The 22,087-nt window shown below is 41.1% G+C and overlaps 1 protein-coding gene across 1 annotated transcript in view; it reads right to left on the reverse strand.

Annotated features, from left to right (window-relative positions):
- The window catches only part of astn1 (astrotactin 1), a 2,838,691-nt gene that overhangs the window by 1,158,537 nt on the left and 1,658,067 nt on the right, over positions 1 to 22,087 (reverse strand). Inside the window, exon 10 of the mRNA XM_063063753.1 lies at positions 2,128 to 2,265. Coding sequence (XP_062919823.1) covers positions 2,128 to 2,265 — 138 coding nt within the window. The remainder of the gene's footprint in view (positions 1 to 2,127; positions 2,266 to 22,087) is intronic.

Genomic DNA, 22,087 nt, shown 5'->3' on the forward strand with positions numbered 1-22,087 from the left:
ACTTTGAGGCAGCAGTAGAATGCAATACATGATAAATATAGGGAAAAAAGCTGAATTACAGTTTATATATTAAATGGTTAAATTAAGATAAGCAGAGCATAGGTAGAAGTTTGGAAAAAATAGTGAGGTGGTATTCATGGGTTCAATGGCCTTTTAGAAATTGGATGGCAGAGGGGAAGATGTTGTTCCTGAATCACTGAGTGTGTGCCTTCAGGTTTCTGTACCTCTTTCCTGATGGTAACAATAAGAAGAGGGCGTGTCCTGGGTGGTAGTGATCCTTAATAATGGAAGCCACTTTTCAGAGGCACCACTTCTTGAAAATGTCTTGGACACCATGGCGGTCAGTAATTACGAGGAATAGGTCATTCTCCTGCCTTTAATTGATTTCATCCGTTACTACGATGATGCCTAACCTTCAACCTCAACACGATTTTACTACGTGATTCCTCTATCCCTTGGTTCCTCCAATGCTGAGAAATCTACTGATCTGTCTCGAATGCAACAATAAATGAGCCTTCACAGGATCAAGAGTAGCTTTTCATTACCGTCCTAAATGATTTAACTCTTACTCTGAGATCTTGACACAAAGTATGTCTAAAACCAGGCTAAACATCATACTTGTGTCTACTCTATCAAGTCCTTCTAAAGTACGTATGGTGAACACTCAGTGGCCACTTCATTACCTAATAAAGTGGCCACTGAGTGTATGTTCATGGTCTTTTGCTGTTGTAGCCCATCCACTTCAAGGCGTGATGTGTAGTGTATGCAGAGATGCTCTTCTACATACCACTGCTGTATCAGTTGAGGTACTGTTGCCTTCCTATCAGCCTGAACCAGTCTAGCCCTTCTCCTCTGACCTCTTTCATTAACAAGGCATTTTCGCCAACAAACTCCACTCACTGGACCATTCTCTGTAAACTCTAGACAGTGTTGTATGTGAAAATTCCAGAGAGGCTGAGATACTCAAATCACCCTGTCTGGTACCACGGTGAAAGTCACTTAGATCACATTTCTTTCCCATTCTGACAACTGGTCTGAACACAACTGAACCACTTGACAATGTTTGCATGTTTTTATGTAATGAGTTGCTGCCGTATAATTGGCTGATTAGATATCTGCATTAACAAACAGGTTAACAAGTGAAATAAAAAAGCGGCCAGTGGGTGTATGTGTCATTAAAATCAGCTCTAAATGTTATAAATCCAAGAAAATGGAGGCTGGCCTGCTCGATTTCTGATTTAATGGGCTCTCTGTCTCGGATTGATCCCTGTGATAGAGCGAATGCATTGTAGCCTTAGTCAAAAAGGCTGAAATTGTACAATACTCAGCGTGTTATCACCAAGACCTTAAATAATTGTAGTAAAAAATTCCTATTTTCGTACTCAAATCTCCTTATAATAGAGGCCGATTTATCACTCACATTGCTAATTTTCTGCTGCACAATATGTGGAATAAGTAGATTTATGTCTCTTGCAATATGATAGAGATCACATTGGGTAGAAATCATTGTCAAACTTTATAAAATAACCAAAAGACAAATAAGCACTGGAATCCATGCTGCGTTGTAGGCTGGCACCTGTAGGTGGCTCTCCTGTCAGTGCTGTTCTCTATTTCTCGCTGCCTGGAAGACAAGCTGGATTGTCTTAATCTACAGCTATCCCAGCACAAGATGAGGAACTGCTGCGTATTTGTTCTGGTAGAAACATGGCTCCAGGATAACCTCCCATGCACCATCAATCTTCAGGCCATGCCACTCAGGGAATTGGGCTAAAATTATTTTTGGGCCTGTATGTGTCATCATAACTATATTTGCTGTGTGATGTGTGTGACTGTATGTACTGTGTTATACCTTGCTCCTGGAGGATCAGTTTCATTTAGCTGCATACGTGTGTATGGTTGAGTGACAATTAAACTTTAGTTTGAAATGAATGACTCTTTTAATGACAACTGAAGTAACAATTTAATCACTGCAAGGTTTCCCATTTCATTACACGTACTTGATCTCTCTTTAGTCATTCCATTTCAAGTTGAAGGTATCAGGAATGCCCAAGCTTGCATAAGCTACTTTCGATCAGATTTAGGCAAAGATTAAATGATTTAATCTGGAAAACTATCTCTCTTGCTTACCTGACCTCAACTGCATCTTCCATCACTGTCATGTCTGTCTTGCATTTAGCTGAAGGGTTGATTGCAAGTTCAGCTGGAGGAATGACAAAGCTTTTACTAAGTGGCAGCCACATTCCTTCTCCTAGAGTGTAGGTAAACCTGAAAAATACAACAAAAAGCATACAAATGCTTAGGAAATGCAAGCATTTCTGAGCATGGGAAGTTAAAGACCCACAGGACACAGATTTACAATACCATACAACTTAATCCATTTTAATCTTATTTAAATACACCATCTACAATATTCATTATTGCTGTGCAATCGTATAGCAACTAATTGATTGAACTGTCAAAACTCTCAATATTAGAAATTCTCAGCTAAGGAATTTGATTTCAAATCATTAAATAAATCTTGGTTTAACTCTTTTTGAGGAAGTTGTCTCAGTGAGCAATTAAATTAGTGGAGTGTTATAAAAACTCATTTGGTTCAGTAATGTCCCTCAGAGAAGGGACTCTATTGTCTTTACCTGGCCTGCAATTGCTCTGCAACTATCTCTTCAGTTTAGGGACAGAAATATTGGACAATAAACGTGGCACTGTTATCAATGACCATATCGTGCAAACAAGTTTTTTTTTAAAAAATGTGCTTCCAGATAAGGGATGCCATTTTCATGTTTCTTTTCCAATGCACAGGGCTGCCTTCTGTTATCTTGCACTTTATGGTCTATAAAGGATGATTTGTGAACTAAAGACACGACTAGCCGTTTCTTGGACAATGATAATATATTATTTCCTAATTATGTACCAACACCTTTGAGAAGAAAATCCTACAAAAGGTAGTGGATTCGGCCCAGTACATCACAGGAAAAACCCTTCCAATCATTGAGCAGAGCTACAATGAAACATTGCTGTAGAAAATCAGCATCAATCACCAAAGATCCCCACTACCCAGGCCATGCTCTTTTCTTGCTGCTGCTCAGGTGGAAGGTACAGGTACCTTAGGACTTGCACAGGGTTCATGAATAGTTACTACCCCTCAATCATCAGGCTCTTTAACAAAAGGGGAAGCTACACTCATTTGAGGACTCTGTTATATTATTATTTCATGCTCATTATTTATTACCATTTATTTATATCTTCATTTGCACAGTTAACAGTTCCTGTTGTTTGCAGCTTACAGTTACTGCTCTATAGATTTGCTAAGTATATCCGCAGAAAAGAATCTTAGGATTGTATGTACTCGGATAATATATTTTACTTTGAACTTTGAACTTTTCTTCAATTCGGCAAGTTGCTTTAAAGAGAATAACAAAGGTGTTATAGGATCAAAAATAGGAACATACTGGAAACACTCAATAGAACAGGCAAAATCTGTGGAAAGAAGCAGTATTAATGTTTCAGATTGGGGACCATTGGTTGGAATTCAAATTCTTTGATTTAAAATACTAGCTATGTTTTTCTATATATACTGCCTGACCTGCTGAGTGTTTCCACCATGCTCTATTTTTATTTCAGACTTACAGCATCTGCAGGCTTTACTGACTTTCATTTCATCACACATCACGGATAAAAAAGCCCCTTTGGCCCATCCAGTTTGTCAGTCATCCGGCACCCTGTTGATTCTCCTCTTATGCCCATCAACTCAACCAGATTCCACCACTCTTACTAAACACTCTTGAGGCAAACAATTCCCCTAACGCCAGCACGGCTTTGGAACATGGGAAGGAAGTAGAACAGGGTTCCCCAACCTTTTTTGCACCGCAGACCGGTTTAATATTGACAATATTCTTGCGGACCGGCTGGGGGGAGGGTGGGGGGGGGGGTGTAGGGTTGCCCACAGACAAGAGTAGCAGTCAAATATGGGACACTTGTGTTTACCCCAAGAAAGACTACCATGACCGTGAAGCCTTGCACGGGCATCTGTGTGCGCATGCGTGCACATGCCGAATTTTTCTACAAATCATTTTTGGCGATTCTGTTCAGTGCAACTACACTGTATGTACATTATTTCTACTTTATATAGGCTGTGTATTTATCATGTCATTCCTGCTTTTACTAGTGTTATTTTAGGTTTTATGTGTTATTTGTGGGCATGTGGCCAGGTGGTTAAGGCATTGGACTAGCGACCTGAAGGTCGTGAGTTTGAGCCCCAGCCGAGGCAACGTGTTGTGTCCTTGAGAAAGCACTTAATCACACATTGCTCTGCGACGACACTGGTGTCAAGCTGTATAGGTCCTAATGCCCTTCCCTTGGACAACATTGGTGTCGTGGAGAGGGGAGACTTGCAGCATGGGCAACTGCTGGTCTTCCATACAACCTTGCCCAGGCCTGCGCCCTGGAGAGTGAAGACTTTCCAGGTGCAGATCCATGGTCTCGCAGGACTAATGGATGCCTTTAATGTGTTATTTGGTATGATTTGCTAGGTTATTTTTTGGATCTGGGAACGCTCAACATTTTTTCCCATATAAATTAATGGTAATTGCTTCTTCATTTTACGCCATTTTGGCATGCAGGGTTTCATAGGAACGCTCTACCTTAGCGGGGGAAATACGGGACAAGGGCAGTCCCATATGGGACAAACCAATTTAGCCCAATATACGGGATGTCTGGGCTAATACGGGACAGTTGGCAACCCTGGGTGGCGGGGGGTTAATCACGACCAGAATATAAAAACATAGAAACATAGAAAATAGGTGCAGGAGTAGGCCATTCGGCCCTTCGAGCCTGCACCACCATTTATTATGATCATGGCTGATTATCCAACTCAGAACCCCGCCCCAGCCTTCCCTCCATACCCCCTGACCCCCGTAGCCACAAGGGCCATATCTAACTCCCTCTTAAATATAGCCAATGAACTGGCCTCAACTGTTCCCTGTGGCAGAGAATTCCACAGATTCACCACTCTCTGTGTGAAGAAGTTTTTCCTAATTTCGGTCCTAAAAGGCTTCCCCTCTGTCCTCAAACTGTGACCCTTCATTCTGGACTTCCCCAACATCGGGAACAATCTTCCTGCATCTAGCCTGTCCAATCCCTTTAGGATCTTATACGTTTCAATCAGATCCCCCCTCAATCTTCTAAATTCCAACGAGTACAAGCCCAGTTCATCCAGTCTTTCTTCATATGAAAATCCTGCCATCCCAGGAATAGGTGATAAGTCAACTACAAGTCACCTATAAGTGGCTAATACACTCAATTGTGTTTCTAAAAGGGATTATCTAATGAATTTAATATTAAACACACAGCACATATTTTCCTCGCATGAATATAATGGTAAGTCAATTATAAGTCACTTATAAGTCAATAGCATCATAACATTTTAATTAACGTTTGGATATTAAGCACACAGCACATATTTTCCTCGTATGAACATATAAAATCATTGCAACACACTAATATCGCTGAATCAGTGGGAGCCCTGGGCTTGTTTCCCTGCAACAAGATGATCCCATTGAGGGGTGATGGGAGACAGCGATACTCGAAGGGAGTTCCTTATGTCCAGTCTATTCCACAATTTTTTTTTCGTTGCATTCATTGCAGTGAACCCGTTTCGCAGAGATATGTTGGAAATGGAAACAATGTTTTCAGTGCTTTTGTGGCTATCTCAGGATATTTAGCCTTGACTTTGATCCAGAATGCCGGCAGAGATGTTATGTCAAACATACTTTTCAGCCCGTCGTCATTTGCAAGCTCGAGGAGTTGATCTTCTTCCCGCGCTGACATGGATGATGCGTGCATAATCATCTCACGTGCATACAAGTTCAACAGTGGGCATGGCAGGGAATGAGGAAAGGTGCAGCTGACTCATATCGCCAAATCATGTCGTTTCCTTGCGGCCCAGTAGCACATGCTTTGCGGCCCGGTGGTTGGGGACCGCTGAGTAGAACACCTTTGACAACCTATGCAGCCACAGAGAAATCATGCACATTGAAAGATTGATTGTGGAGTGTGAGTAGTTTCAGTTTTTGAAATATAACTTGCTCTTTGTAGATTCAGTCAGAGGGATGAGTGTAGAGTCATTTAACAATTCTCCATGTCAAGTTAATAAAATCTTAAGCTTGATAAATAGGGAGTTGATTTACATTCTAAGTATTTTGAAACAGTGACAGACTAGGCTATTGTTTGAACAATCCTGTCATTTTGCTTATAATTTATTTTATGGATTGACCTGATTACTACCTCAGCATTCCATAAAATTTTGGTTGTTTTATTTATATAAAAGGGCAATGCTGATAAATATAAAAAGGTTGATAAACAGGTAAAAATTCTTCCAAAATCCAGAGGACTCTTATTAGTTATCTACCATGGAAGACACCTTCAAAAGGTGGTGCATCAAGAAGGCAGCATACATCATTAAGGATCCTCACCACCCAGGATATACAGGTATCCCCCGCCATCTGAAGGTAGAGCGTTCCTATGAAAGGGTTCGTAAGCCGAAATGTTGTAAAGCGAAGAAGCAATTACCATTTATTTATATGGGAACATTTTGGGAGTGTTCGCAGACCCAAAAATAACCTACCAAATCATGCCAAATAACACATAAAATCTAAAATAACAGTAACATATAGTAAAAGCAGGAATGATATGATAAATACCCAGCCTATATAAAGTAGAAATACTTTTCCACAATCATTGCCGGCACTGTTCTCCGAAGTGAAAATCTCACGCAAGTGCTCTCGGCAGAAAATTTCACGCAAGCGCTGTTGGCAAAAACACTCTCTCCAGTAACCTTTAAGCTATGAAGCTGCCAAATCATACCAAATAACACGTAAAAATACACAGCCTATATAAAGTAGAAACAATGTACGTACAGTGTAGTATCACTTACTGGAATTGGGAAGACAGCGCAGAGCACACTGATGATAGTGTGTTAGATTGAGTCATCGCAGGCTGGGGTGTTGCAGTGGCCCCCACCCTCCAGGCTGCTGACCGATACATTGCCGCGAAGCACGCAGGGGTCCAGCGGTAGCCGGGAGGCGCACAGCACATCTTTAAGAAACCCGACACGTAATTGTCGGCCCAGATCAGTGCCAATTGCTGATTGCATCGCCTCTGAACTGGGCCGACATTTACGTGTCGGGCGGCACCTAATTAATTAGAATGTTTATTTCGGCTTTTTTCTTAAAGATGTGTGGTGTGCCTCCCGGCTACCGCTGCATTCTCCGCGAATCGGTATCTGTCCGTGGCCCGGGGGTTAGGGTGGTAGGACACTGGGGTGTCATCTCATCGTCGTCTGTTTCCATTAGAGCAGGCGGCTCATCTTCTCCTATGACTGCCCGCCTTGATGTCGAAGGTCGAGGTTCATCGTCTGCTGTGGCTGATGTGGAAGGCTTGCTTGACTGCTGAGCCTCGCGCATTTTTCTATCATACAGTTCTTTGTAAGCACTCAAACCATCCTGCAAATATCCCCTAAACCGACATACCCTTTCAATATTAAAGTTGTACTTTATCATTACTCATTCAGTTTCGATTGTTATCCTTCCCTCTTCCAATTGCATCAGCTCTTCATCTATCAGTTCTTGGTCATGGGATGCCAAAACCGCTTCAACTTCATCTTCGTCAGCTTCCACAAGCCAAACTCACATTGTCCTTACTTCGTTCACCACGATCAAAACGCTTAATTATGTCTAGTTTTACACTAAGTGTAACACCCTTACGAGCTTTTTCAGGCTTTTCCAATACCTCAGAACTCATCTTACAAACGGCTGCTCACAAGCACGTGTTAAAGCAATGCCGTTCCGAATCCGGGGGAGAGCGCCTGCTCGGGGCACGTGCTGATTTTTTATCGCGCGCTGATTTTTTTCGTAACAGGGTACTAATGTAGGTCTTTCGTAACAGTGAGGTTTCGTAAAGCGAACGTTCAAAAAGCGGGGGACACCTGTACGCTCTTATAGAAACCATAGAAAGCATAGAAAAACTTCAGCACAGAAACAGACCTTTTGGCCCTTCTTTGCTGTGCCGAACCATTTTCTGCCCAGTCCCACTGACCTGCACACGGACCATATCCCTCCATACACCTCCCATCCATGTATTTGTCCAATTTATTCTTAAATGTTAAAAAAGAACCCGTATTTACCCCCTGGTCTGGCAACTCATTCCATACTCCCTCCACTCTCTGCGTGAAGAAGCCCCCTGCTAATGTTCCCTTTAAACTTTTCCCCCTTCACCCTTAACCCGTGTCCTCTGGTTTCTTTCTCCCCTTGCCTCAGTGGAAAAAGCCTGCTTGCATTCACTCTATCTATATCCAACATAATTTTTTATACCTCTATCAAATCTCCCCTCATTCTTCTACGCTCCAGGGAATAAAGTCCTAAACTACTTAACCTTTCTCTGTAACTGAGTTTTTCAAGTTCTGGCAAAATCCTTGTAAACCTTCTCTGCACTCTTTCAACCTTATTAATATCTTTCCTATAATTTGGTGACCAAAACTGAACACAATACTCCAGATTCGGCCTCACCAATGCCTTATACAACCTCATCATAACATTCCAGCTCTTATACTCAATACTTTGGTTAATAAAGGCCAATGTACCAAAAGCTCTCTTTACGACCCTATCTACCTGTGACGCCACTTTTAGGGAATTTTGTATCTGTATTCCCAGATCCCTCTGTTCTACTGCACTTCTCAGTGCCTTACCATTAACCCTGTATGTTCTACCTTGGTTTGTCCTTCCAATGTGCAATACCTCACACTTGTCTGTATTAAACTCCATCTGCCATTTTTCAGCCCATTTTTCCAGCTGGTCCAAGTCCCTCTGCAGGCTCTGAAAACCTTCCTCACTTCCAATCTTTGTATCATCAGCAAATTTGCTGATCCAATTTACCACATTATCATCCAGATCATTGATATAGATGACAAATAACAATGGACCCAGCACTGATCCCTGTGGCACACCACTAGTCACAGGCCTCCACTCTGAGAAGCAATTCTCTACTACCACTCTTTGGCTTCTTCCATTGAGCCAATGTCTGACCCAATTTACCACCTCTCCATGTATACCTAGCGACTGAATTTTCCTAACTAACCTCCCATGCGGGACCTTGTGAAAGGCCTTACCAAAGTCCATGTAGACAACATCCACTGCCTTCCCTTCATCCACTTTCTTGGTAACCTCCTCGAAAAACTCTAATAGATTGGTCAAACATGACCTACCATGCACAAAGCCATGTTGACTCTCTGTAATAAGTCCTTGTCTATCCAAATGCTTGTAGATTCTGTCTCTTAGTACACCCTCCAATAACTTACCCACTACCGACATCAAACTTACCAGCCTATAATTTCCCGGATTACTTTTCGATCCTTTTTTAAGCAACGGAACAACATGAGCCATTCTCCAATCCTCCAGCACCTCACCCATAGACACCGACATTTTAAATATATCTGCCAGGGCCCCTGCAATTTCAACACTAGTCTCCTTCAAGGTCCGAGGGAACACCCTGTCAGGTCCCGGGGATTTATCCACTTTAATTTGCCTCAAGACAGCAAGCACCTCCTCCTTTTCAATCTGTACAGTTTCCATGATCTCACTACTTGATTCCCTCAATTCCACAGACTTCATGCCAGTTTCCTTAGTAAATACAAATGCATAAAACCCATTTATGACCTCCCCCATTTCTTTTGGTTCCGCACACTCTGATCTTCAAGAGGACCAATTTTATCCCTTACAATCCTTTTACTCTTAATATACCTGTAAAAACTCTTTGGATTATCCTTCACTTTGACTGCCAAAACAACCTCATGTCTTCTTTTAGCCCTCCTGATTTCCTTTTTCAGTATTTTCTTGCACTTTTTATACTCCTCAAGCACCTTATTTACTCCCTGTTTCCTATACATGTCATACAACTCTCTCTTCTTCTTTATCAGAGTTGCAATATCCCTTGAGAACCAAGGTTCCTTATTCCTATTCACTTTGCCTTTATCCTGACAGGAACATACAAGCTCTGCACTCTCAAAATTTCTTTTTTGAAGGCTTCCCACTTACCGATCACATCCTTGCCAGAGAATTACTATTATCGGGGAAAAGGCCTGAAGATGCACACTCACACTTTAGGAATGGCCTCTTCTCTTCCACCATCAAATTTCTGAATGGTCTGTGAACCCTACCGCATTATTTTGAGTGACACACTCAAAATGCTGGAAGAACTCAGATAGTCATGCACCTCCTATGGAAGGGGATGAATAAGTGCCATTTCAAGCTGAGATCTTTCATCAGGACTGGAAAGAAAGAGGGCAGAAGCTAGGATAATACATCAAGGAGAAGGGAAGGAGTACAGACCTGCACATAATGGGTGATAACAGGTGAGGGGGGAAGGTGATTGGGTTGGAGACAGGGAATGGAGTAAGAATCTGGGAGGAGGTTACATGCCAATCATAAGGGCTGAAGGAGGAATTGAATAGGAGAGGACAGTGGACCATGGAATAAAGGGGAGGAGAGGAACTAGAAAGAGGTGATTTTCAGGTGAGGAGAAGGGGTAAAACGAATAGGAAAACGGAAACCGAGAAGGCTGGGGAGAGAAATCACTGGAAGGTAGAGAATGTTGGAGGCTATCCAGACGGAATACAAGGTGTTGTTCTAACAACCTGAGTTTGACCTCATCCTGGCATTAGGGAAGGCCATGGACAGACATGTTAGAATGGGAATGGAAAGTTGAAATAAAATGGTAGCAACTGGGATATCCCGCCTTTAGCAGCAGAGAGAATGAAAGTGCCTGACAAAGGAGTGCCTTATATGCAATGTGTTTACTTGACATACAGGAGTTCCCACCAGAAGCATCAGCTGCAATAGATGACCCTGACAGGTGAAGTTTTGGCTCACCTAGAAGGATGGTTTGGGGCCCTGAATATGATGGTGAGAGGGCAGGTGTAGCAGGTTTTTTTGGGGTAAGTGCCATGAGGGAGCTCTGTGGGAAAGGATGAGTGGACAAGGGAGTCAAGGAGAGAACAATCCCTATGGAAAGCAGAGAGAGCATGCAGCAAAAAAATGTGTTCAGTGGTTGGATGCCACTGGAGATGGTTTAATTTAAGCAGAATGATATGCTAAATACAAAGGCTCATGGGGTGAAAGGGAAGGACAAGGATGGATGGAGGGAGGGCAGATGTGTGAAAATGGAGATGTGGATGAAGGCTGCATCCATGGCGGTAGAAGGGAAAACCCATTCTTTCAAAAAGTGGACATCTCAGATGTTCTATAATGGAAAGTCTCATCACAGGAACAGTTGCAGCATTGTCCGAGGAACTGAGAGATGAGAATAGCAATTATACAAGTGACAGGGTGAGAAGAGGTATTGTCAAGGTAAGTGTGGGTGTCAGTAGGTTTGTAAAATATATCAGTGGATAGCCTGTCTCCCGAGGTGGAGACAGAGAGATTGAGAAAAGGGAGAGAAGTGCTATTTTGCTTTCCTTTTGCACAAATTATTTTTAAATAGTTCTTGTTGTAATTCATAGTGCTTTTTAAATATATTACTTTGCACTGGTGCTGCAAAGCAACAAATTTCATAAAGTAGGTCAGTGATAATAAACCTGATTGTGATTCTGTACTGCAGAGAACATAAAAATTAAGTCACAGACAAAAACATTCAATCCACAGCAATAGTTCTGAACATATCCAGACAGTAGGGTACAACGCTACAGGATCAGAAGTAAGGAGCAGTTTGTGATAAATACCAAGTAATATTTATTTACAGTGTGGAAAAACTCAGCAGGTCGGGCAGTATCTACGCAAAAAGAAACAGTTTGTGCTTTGGCTTTGTGAAGCTTCTAATGTTCTCATGAAGGACCCTTATGAAGAGCGGTTACTGTTTCTCTTTCCACAGAAGGTGCCTCACCTGCTGACTGTTCCCAGCATTTTCTTCTTTTACTTCGGATTTCCAGCATGTCAGAATTTCAGTTTAGCATTCAACACCATTGCGCACAGATCTTGGTAAACAAACTCATACCCTCTGTCTAAATACATCACTGGGTTCTGGACTTCCTGACGAACAGACCTCAGATATTCAGGATGCCCAACCATTCCTGCTTCCCTATCATCCAAAACCTGGGTGCCCCTCCAGGGCCTTGTCTGAGCCCATTGCTGTACAACCGGCTCACACATGACTAAATGGCTAAATGGAGGAATCACATCGTCAAGTTGACTGATGACATGATAGTGGCGGAACTCATCACCAACAAAGATGAGACTGTTTATAGAGAGGAGATGGAAGCGCTCGAGCCTGGTGGCAGATAAATAACCTCCTTCTTAATGTTAACAAAACAAAGAAGTTGGTTATCAACTTCTGGAGAACTCACACTACTCAGATCCCACTTTATGTCAGCAGCACAGCATTGGAAACTGCAAGCAATTTCAAACTTGGGAGTGCACATCACACACAACCTGTCATGGCCCGATAAGACATCCTACACAGTCAGGAAAGCTCACCAGCATCTTTACTTTCTGAGGAGGCTGAAGGAGCTGGAATGTGGGCATCCTAACAAAATGTGCAGTAGAGGCCATCCTAACAAAATGCATTACTGCATGGTGCAGAAACTGCACCGCAGCAGACATGAAAACTCTACAACAGGTACTCAAAACTGGCCATCACATCAATGGCACCAGCCTACCTGTCATCAAGGACATACAGTAATGTACAGAAATGTGCCGGCAAAGGGCCAGTAACGTCATGAAGCATCCCACCCACCATGCTCATGGACTTGTTTGTTCCACTTCCATGAGGGAGGAGGCTACGTAGCACCTACACCAGGACCACCAGATTCAGAAACAGGTACTTCCTCCAAACAGTAAGACTGATCAACACCTCCACCCACTAACTCCAGTACTACTTTATTATATAATGTACGTACAGCCTAGCATTACTTCATGGATATACTATCTATCTCTGCATATTAGTTATCTATAATTATTGTGTGTTTTTATTACTATTTTTGTGTCCTTTATATGTTGTGTTTTTTGTATGCTGCATCAGATCCAGAGTAACAATTATTTTGTAGTCCTTTACACTAATGTACGGGAAATGACATTAAACAATCTTGAATCTTGAAAGAGCAGCTGAACCTGCAGTAACAGACCTTTAAATAGATTTATGTCTGCAAAATAGCAGGCAAATCATTGTCATACATGATGGACAATGGTACTACAGAGTAAACCACTATCCAGGAAAGTACAGGATCTAATTGAACTTAAATGGTAAAATGGTAAATGAACACAAATAACCAGCATCAGTGATCCCACTTAATACTATTGAATTACATAACTAGTATATTAGTAAGTGATGCATTAATAAAAAAAAATGCTGGTTCAACATATAAGTGTGAAATCAAAGAAAAATACAAGCTTTTCATTTGAAGGGCAATCATGATAGGAGACACACTATTGCTGAATGATTTCTGATTAATCAGACAAGACAATTTGATGAAATGATTGATACTTTTATTCTTAAAGTGGCAGGAAAGCAACATCTTTATTGGTACAGATGCAGATTAAATAGAAGTACATGCAAATTAATTATCAAGAAAATACAACACACACCAGTGAAATTACTTAGTTATCTTTTATGGGACCATGATAGTATTGTAATTATTGATCTAAGTTCCTTTCTGCAAGAAAACTAAGCTTCAGGGCATTTCTGAGCATAGAATTTACAAGGACAGTAAAACAGCTTCTGCAGGGAAGGAAAACTATTACTGTTCTTTTACATGGATGAAAAGAAATAAAGAGGCTCAAGTGATCAATGTGCTCAATGTTTTTGAGATTTCATAGATAATAAATGACACTTACAGAGGCTTGTTTCAGGAATAAAAAAGACAAAGGTCTTGAAGAATACAAAAGCACTTGCTGGAATAAATATCAAAAAGGTCTTTCTACATGTAGGGATTCACCAGAACAACAGATGATCAAGCATAAAACATTGAAAAATTGTCAGCAACTTTGGAAAGACTCTTAACTTAATAATAGTTTGAATGTGGAACACTTAGTCTGTGAGCCAGTAGGGTTGGTCGGTACCATCTGAGGGGAATAATGCTCATCATGATTTTTGGCAAGGTATACATCTCTAGAGTTAGAAAATATGTGATAGCATTGCACCAGTAGTAGCTTTATTACTTCAAATAAGTAATCACTTTTTGTATATATTCCAAATTAACATCAGTACAGCAGAAAATGTTACCCCCCCCCCAAAAAAAAAGGTTAAAAACCTCATCTGGAGAGATTTCTGGAGTTTTATCAATGTCATAATATTTTCCATATTGTTGTATCAAATCAAAACAATCTTAAGCTTTTGCCATAGCATATAGAATTATAATACAATAATTCAAATGTGGGGTTCCACACAGCCATAACCTAGGCCCCATTTGGTTGTAAAATGAATATATTTAATCAAAGACTGCTTTCCATACTTTGTTTTCCATACTTTCATAACCTATTAATAATCATAATAATTTTCCAAGTCTTCTACGTCTTCCACATCTTCATCTGAACTTTCCACACTCTCTGAGGTGGATGCCTGGTTCTCACAGTCTGCCAGTCTACACCTGAGGCCATTTGCAACACACATACATCTAGGGAGTGAACATTTTTTTGGACACTTACAGGCCAGTAGATCCAGGACGGCATCAGGTGCTGGCTGGCCTTCCATCCAGTGCACCCCCAACTGTTCAGCTTCCTCTAGTCTCCCTACATCTTCCATCCTCTGCCAACAGGGCTTGGCACTTATGGATCTTTCTCCATATACCAGCCTGGTAGTTGGCTCATTGTACATGTTTTGTTAAGCAGTCCTTGCATGGTGGAAGTTGATGACTTTCGATTTCACCTTTTTTGGCACAGAAAAGGTGATACCTGAGCTCATTGACCTTGGTGGTCGATGCTTTTGGGGCATACAGGAGACATGTAAATGCCTCCAGTTTGTCCATCAGTTCTGGGGAGAGGTCCCATTCCTGACCCAACTCTAAGAATGTGTCTTGGGTTTCCCTGTTGCTGGTCGGAAGTTTTAGGACACTTGTCTTCCTTTTGCCTGCAAAAGCACTTACAGTGTCACATCCTGTATATGCGTGCAACCCGATGAGAGCCCTACAAACCTCTATGCCAACAGTGGTAGCAACATTCCTGATGTCTACAAGCCTTGTACAGGTTCTAGTGCCACACTTCTGGCACAATGGGGCCTCAATCTTGTCACAAAATGCTAAAGACATGATAAAGACATCTGTGTCTTCTGAGCAGATCACTACAGATTGGTATCCCTCTCTTGTGGCATGGGCAGCATGGAGAACAGTAGGCAGCCATCTGCTTCTTCTTGTTGACACTGATGAGCTGACACCTCCTCACTGTCTTGAGATGTGATTTTGTAACATTTGTCATTCACAGTTGCATACAGAATCTTCTCCTATAGCTTTGCTCTGTAGTACACCTTCCTCCATTCATGGACTCTGAAGCTAATGAGACTATTTTTGTTACTGACTTTGATCAGGAAGCTCCTCCACTGCCTCACCATCTGTGTGCCTGTGATACCTTCCAACTCATGATCAGTCTCTTCACCCCGCAGAGATCTTTCACTATTCTTGATAGAGTTCTCCTTGTATGTGTTGAACACAATATCTATTCTGCTACTCTGACTGCCTTCCCTCAGAGCCATACCAAGAATTGTTGTGGCAACATCTCTGAAAGTAACTTGATCACCTTTCACTCTTTGGACAAAGTTCATTCCACCAACCACTGTAGCAGAGTTTCCTGGGAGTTACTCTTCTACTGCTACATTTTTCTGCAAGGTTGTGGCTAAAGTAGCTTTATTTCTCTTTCTCAGCAATCCTTCTGGTGTGGACAGAGCCCAGAGAAATGGTCCAAGGGGATGAGAAAGGATATCCTTCATATGTAGACTGCGCCCTTGTGCCATCACTATGATGCGTCCAAACAAAGACCTGACTGCTTTCAAGATGATCACCCTCCCATTTGATTTCACTTCTCTCTTCCTACACATATCATTGAATATGTTCAGCCTGTTGGTTTTCATTGGGTCATGGAATTTCTTTGCTGGTGGGTCTTCCTCTAGTCTCTCATCCTTGAAGGTTGCATAGCATTGCTTACCAATCTCATATGCCTTCATCAGGTTGGAGGCAATGCCCTTGGGGCTGCCTTTGTGTTGAGATGCTAATGAGGTCCCGCTGCTCTGCAAATGGGTTGACCCGTTCATGTAAGAGGCTAACCACTGCTGAAACTGCTTCCTTATCTTTCTGGATTCTTGGCCACTGTAGCTTCGCATGACAAAGCTCTGATTTGTTGCCTTGCACCATCTCCCTTAACTGTTCTGGGAATGCACTGTGGTGCTCAGCTGTTATGTAGTAATGCTTGATAGCTCCAGCATTCAGGTTGAACCGTGATATGCCTCCAGGAATCTGTGTGTCTTTGTTCACTGTGGCTTCAATAGCCTGGTCCACAGGGATCTGCCCAAAGGGGTTGTTACTTGACAGCTGCACTGAGAATTGGCCTGTCACAGAAGGATTTTTCTCTGGGAGGTTCATCATCTGAGCAAAGTAAGGGGACAGGTACCTGGCTTTTGCATAGAGTGCTTGATCCATGACTACCACAATTGTTTCTAGATGAAGTTCCTTCCTGATTAGCTCTGATTGGTTCAGGATTTCAAATAATGTGGTCAACTCCGTGGCTGGTGAATTGATGGTTGGCAGATACCCAACAATATCTTGTGAGCAACACACATCAAAGTTGCTGGTGAACGCAGCAGGCCAGGCAGCATCTATAGGAAGAGGTACAGTCGACGTTTCAGGCCGAGACCCTTCATCAGGACTATAGATGCTGCCTGGCCTGCTGCGTTCACCAGCAACTTTGATGTGTGTTGCTTGAATTTCCAGCATCTGCAGAATTCCTGTTGTTTGCGTTTAAATATCTTGTGAGATTGGTTCTTGGTCCTTGGTGCTGATATTAAAACCAGTCCACTGCTGCAATGCTATCAGATATTTTCTAGCACTAGGGGTGTATACCTTGCCAAAAATCACTATAATAATTATTCCCCCCAGAGGGTACCGGTGGCCCAAATTTGAGGTTCTGGCTCACGGACTAATTTAAATACACAAAGCAGATCTAGTGAGTGGAAGATACAGTTAGAAGGAAGCTAGAGAGAAAAAGGGATTCAAAGTTAGAGGAAGAGGAACAGGTCAGTCAAACATTGTGCATACTCCGCCATTAAGTAAGGTTGGAGCTTAGTCCAACAAGTCAGTGCCAATAATCAGCCATCCATAAAATCATAGAAATCACAGCACAGAAATTAGCCCACCTTTTCTTTGCCAAACTGTGCTAATCTAACTTTCCTATTTTAGGCCAATATCCTTCCCTCTCCTATCCAAGCACTTGTGCAAATGCATTGTAATTATATCTGTCTCCACTACTGTGAGTTCAATCTAAATATTCACCACACTCTATGAAAGAAAAATAGAATGGAGGGGTTAGATTTACTTTACAGTAGGTTGAAAGCCTGGTATGAAAAGGATTCCTCAAATAACCCTTATGTTTGTCAGACATAATTCCCCCTTCTTGTAGCCATTCTAACTTTGATTTTCCTCAATTCTCCTCTGACTTCAATAACTGATGCAACCCCAGTGTGTTTAATCATTGCATATATGACAATCTTGGCATTCCCAGAATCAATCTGTCAAGAAAGGGCCTCACTTGCACAGACGCAATGGCCCATTATTGTCGTGAACATTCCATGCATAATTACCCCAAGCAATATAAAAACACTTCACATGTTTGCTATGCTAAATCAATAACCTTAATTATATTAATTAGAAAAAGCATTGAAATATTGCTAAGTATTGTGCTGTCATTTGTTCAATTGGATCATCTTCATATGACTTCAACGTTTCAAGTTAAACAAGATAAAGTATGTACAAGTGCTGCTGTTAAAGTGCAATTTCTATTCACTCGTAATTCTTTACCTACAACTGATTGCTGATTAGCTGCTCATTATCTAGCTCAGTGATCCCCAAGGAGCAGTTACATGTCCAAAGGGGACATTTGGGGAAATAGAAATTGTAAGGGGGCGTTCAAGATTCTTGGGTGGGTCGGCAGTAAGCGGCTCCCTAATTTAAGGCACACGAGCTGACTGACTATAAGTAGAGCAGGCACTTCCAAAAGAAAGGATGAGACACTGGAATGCAGGAAGAACCATAGCTCTGCAGGTGGTGAGCACTCATTGGCACGACACGTCTAAAACTCAGCAATCTCATCCGACCTTACCAACCAAACAGACATTACTTGGGATAAATGAATTAGCAACCAGGGTGCTGAAAAGTTCCCCTTGACTTGCATTTCAGAATGAGTTCATGCAATTTAACATTTGTTAAGTCAAGTACACTCTCTCAATTTTCTCTACAGATCTATGGAAAACAGGTTGTGCAACAAAACAGCACTGGCTGGAACCAAACAGTGAAATAGAGCCAATTAGTGAACCTGCTGACCTGAGGATTCCTTTTGAGGTGTTCAAAGCAACGTCAGCTTCATATGTGTGGTCAAGAAACATCTTTGAAGATTTTAAGACCTTACGAGATTGCTCTATCGCGCAAACCAGAACAGTATTAAAATTAAGGTAGTTTGCCAAACACCAGCTCTATCCCAACTAATATTCAGATTCCAATCTGAATCCTAGTCATTGTGCCCCTACCATCACTCCATCTGTGTCAATTCACTGCCATCAACAACATCTGATAGGTATTCCCAGTTTGTGTTAATTTTTATTTAGCCCTATTAATGACGGATAAATACGTATGGTGTGATCTCAATGAGTCTGAAGACAGTGAAACCTTGATTTCTAATCCTGTTAAGGAAAATCTCATACAGTTGGTGAAAGATTAATAATGCCTGCTGTATCAGAAGTGCTCACCACAGTTCTCAAAATGGATACCAATATTTTCAAATCAATTCCTCTGAGTAATAACTGTAGCTAGTCATACTGACAAAATGAGTGAACACATCAATATCAACTATGCACAGAGCTACACAAAACAGAATTTGGGATACAACTGGATGAGTCAACGGTGTGAGACAGTGCGGCATTGCTAATGGCATATGTACAGTTGATCAAAAATGGAAAAGTTTATGAAGAGATCATCTTTAGTAAAAAACTAGAAACCAAACATCAAAGGAGAATCATTCAACAATGAGCTGAAAATGTTTATTGAGAAGATAGGTACTCCAATTAGGAACATGATTTCTTGTGCAACAGATGGAGCACCATATATGACAGGTCGCCGTGCTGGTCAGTGTCATTCATGAAAAAATAAATTTCAAGTCTGTTTCCAATCTATTGTGTAATTCATCATCAACATCTCGCAGCCAAAAACCTCAGCCAGCAACTTTTTTCAAGCATAAATCTTGAAATATCTGCTATCAACAAAATTAAAGTTAATCTATTAAATAGAAGAATATTTCATATTACGCTAAGTTAACAATGAAAAGTTTGAACACTTGCTTCTTCACACTGAAGTGTGTGGGCTGTCAAAAGGCTGCTGCTTAAAATGTTTCTTTGATCTTTCTGACACTGTTTGAATTTTTACTCAAAGTCGACAAGAGCTTGGGAAACAAAATTGATCTTCTACACGGAGATATGTGGGCATACCTAGTCAATCTATATGACAAAATGAACATTCTAAGTATGAAACTGCAGGGTGAGAATTTCAATCTAATCCAGGCAAAAAGTGCAGTGTCCACCTTTATTGGACAAATGGAAATATATATGCAAAATATTGGGAGAAGAATGTTCTCACAGTTTCCTGCATGGAAAGTATGGCACTCTCTCTCACAGACAATGCTTTGCAGGAGTACTGCTTAGACCAGCAATCACTAAGGAAGGATTATCAGAATCGATTCAAGGATTTGAACGATCTGAAAATTCCAGACTGAGTAATTAACCTATTTCTTTGCAAAGTGAAAGAACAAGAAGAGAGCTTGCAACAAGAAATTATCAAAATTCAAAATGATGATGAAGCAAAAATGCTTTTCAAAACTGTCAACTTTTGTGGTAGGTGACTACACTGTCATATGAAGTTTCCCTGTCTTTGGAGAAGGGCCAAATATCCATCCTCCTACCTTGCTGAAAGAGGTTGAATACTGTGAACCACATACTCTAAAAAGGCAGAAACTACTTGGACGTTGTTATGCACGGGGATTTTGCTTTCACAACTTGAAATATATATTTCAAATCTTGCTGAAAACCATCAAATTCAAGGATCATCTTGATATCAAAACTGTTGTACAGTGCATAGGTACTGTGTAAACTAGGTTTAAAGACAAATAAAAAATTAGAGCAGAATCATTTTTCTTATTTTAGCATATGGTACACATGTTTTTACACTGCGGGGGTGTTGCCAGAGAGTATTAAGAGGAGCATTAGCAAGTATGAAGATGCTGGTGGGGTGGGGGGGGAAGCTAGCAAGTATGAAGGTGCTGGTGGGGGTCATTGGGTTGGGAAACACTGATCTAGATCCTTCATTCATTTTATTGTCCCTGAAAAGCCAAACTGAAACATTGTAGCCAGTGTACCACTCAGAAGACAACTTTCAAATGCACGCAGAATCAGTGAAAAAATAATTCTTTCACCAAAGTATGCTCCTTAATTTTTTAAGTGGAGATCTGTTCATAAAATGAACGACTGCCATTCTTTTTGATGTTGCTTAGAGCACCCTAGAGTTTTCTGATAACCTTCATGTCTTCAACAAACTGCTGAATAAGTATTTATGTCAATCTATGACTCTGTAGAATCCAACAGCGACCATCTGCTAATAATCCACACCTCACTGATGTCAGCTGTCAGCCTTCCATCAATCACCAGGATTCCTCTTAAAAGACATTCATCAGGTTTATAATAATTAATAATTCTAACATTTATAATTTAATAATTCTGATGGACTCTATTATATCCTAATAAAATATATTATTTAATCTCCTGCTGATTTAAGAGGCACTGACAGAATCCAAGTCAATTCATGCTATGTTTAAGTTCCATGATTCCAAATTTGAAGTCATTCAATGTGCGCTGCCAATTTCAAACAATTTCTCTTAACTTACTTAATTAGTGTCTATTTTTTGAGTCTGCACAATGGTCATTTGTTAATCAATGAGTTGTGACCACTGCCTGTGGCAAATGCGGAAATCAATCAATAGAGTACTATCAGTCTGATGTCAAGAAGGTCACTCTTTATTACTGTCACAACATAATGTCAACATGCAAAGAAACTCTGACATTTGCCTGACAGCTTATCATATCACAAGACCAATGTATTTTAAACATATACAGTACTGTGCAAAAGTCCTAGGCACATATACTGTATATAGCTAGGGTCCCTTAGACTTTTGCACAGTACTGTAGTAATTTTATGTATTGCAGTATACTGCAGCCACAAAAAAATAATTTCATAACATAATGTGAATGATGATAAACCAGATTCTGATATGAGTCTCTGAGTGGGAAAGGGGCAGAGAGAGAGTCATAGTCATAGTCATAGTCATACTTTATTGTTCCCGGGGGAAATTGGTTTTCGTTACAGTTGCACCATAAATAATAAATAGTAATATGTAAATTATGCTAGTAAATTATGAAATAAGTCCAGGACCAGCCTATCGGCTCAGGGTGTCTGATCTTCCAAGGGAGAAGTTGTAAAGTTTGATGGCCACAGGCAGGAATGACTTCATATGACACTCTGTGCTGCATCTCGGAGGAATGAGTCTCTGGCTGAATGTACTCCTGTGCCCACCCAGTACATTATGCAGTGGATGGGAGACATTGACCAAGATGGCATACAACTTGGACAGCATCCTCTTTTCAGACACCACCGTGAGAGAGTCCAGTTCCATCCCCACAACATCACTGGCCTTACGAATGAGTTTGTTGATTTTGTTGGTGTCTGCCACCCTCAGTCTGCTGCCGCAGCACACAACAGCAAACAGGATAGCACTGGCCACTACAGACTCATAGAACATCCTCAGCATCA

The sequence above is a fragment of the Mobula hypostoma genome, chromosome 12 (genome assembly GCF_963921235.1).
Source record: "Mobula hypostoma chromosome 12, sMobHyp1.1, whole genome shotgun sequence".
In the NCBI taxonomy this organism is placed as follows: Eukaryota; Metazoa; Chordata; class Chondrichthyes; order Myliobatiformes; family Myliobatidae; genus Mobula; species Mobula hypostoma.